Genomic DNA, 694 nt, shown 5'->3' on the forward strand with positions numbered 1-694 from the left:
TATAGGTATTTTTTAACCATGGGGTACACATTCTATTATAAAAGGACGGACATGATGGAGATTACTGAACAACAAAACTGGACATCTATAGTGAAATGAGTTAAGGAGTTTCTGCTATGATTTATAATTCACGAGTCTACTTACCTTATAAAAGCTTATTCGTCGATTTCAGCAACTTCACACCAGCAACTTCTCAGCACCACTATCACCAAATAACTTTGCATGATATACCATCAAGGTTCAATGCAGCTTAAGACAAGCTTACCTCTTTCCAGCTGTTCACAGAAAAAATACATGATACAACATTTGTATTTCAGTGGATGTATACTGTGGTGTTATAATAAAAAAAAAAAAAAAAAGTAGAACAATTAAATTAAAACTAGTGCAATATTTTTCTCTGTAATTACTGTGCAAATTTACACTTGTTCTGTGTTTAAGTCCAACTTGTTCCTCGCTTGTTCCATGTAGTTACAGGGTAAATACAGCATTTGCAGGCTGTAATTTAAAGTGGTGCTTGTTCCCCCTTGTTCCATGTAGTTTCAGGGTAAGTGGCTACAATAAATTGCTCTGAAATGATTGTTTACACAGTAGGTCATACATACATTATATATCAGGTAATATATCAATAAACATGGTGGACTGTTTTATTTATTTTAAATATTGTTTGCAATTTACTATAGGCCTACTGCTGGGT

At 33.4% G+C, this 694-nt stretch overlaps 1 protein-coding gene across 1 annotated transcript in view; it reads left to right on the top strand.

Annotated features, from left to right (window-relative positions):
- The first annotated feature begins 18 nt into the window (after window positions 1-18).
- LOC107572265 (DENN domain-containing protein 1C-like) overlaps window positions 19-694 on the top strand; it is a 19172-nt gene continuing 18496 nt past the window's right edge. Inside the window, exons 1-3 of the mRNA XM_016258688.1 lie at window positions 19-23; window positions 469-475; window positions 538-544. Of these exons, the coding sequence (XP_016114174.1) occupies window positions 19-23; window positions 469-475; window positions 538-544 (19 nt within the window). The remainder of the gene's footprint in view (window positions 24-468; window positions 476-537; window positions 545-694) is intronic.

The sequence above is a fragment of the Sinocyclocheilus grahami genome, unplaced genomic scaffold, assembly GCF_001515645.1.
Source record: "Sinocyclocheilus grahami isolate Dianchi unplaced genomic scaffold, SAMN03320097.WGS_v1.1 scaffold1726.1, whole genome shotgun sequence".
Classification (NCBI taxonomy): domain Eukaryota; kingdom Metazoa; phylum Chordata; class Actinopteri; order Cypriniformes; family Cyprinidae; genus Sinocyclocheilus; species Sinocyclocheilus grahami.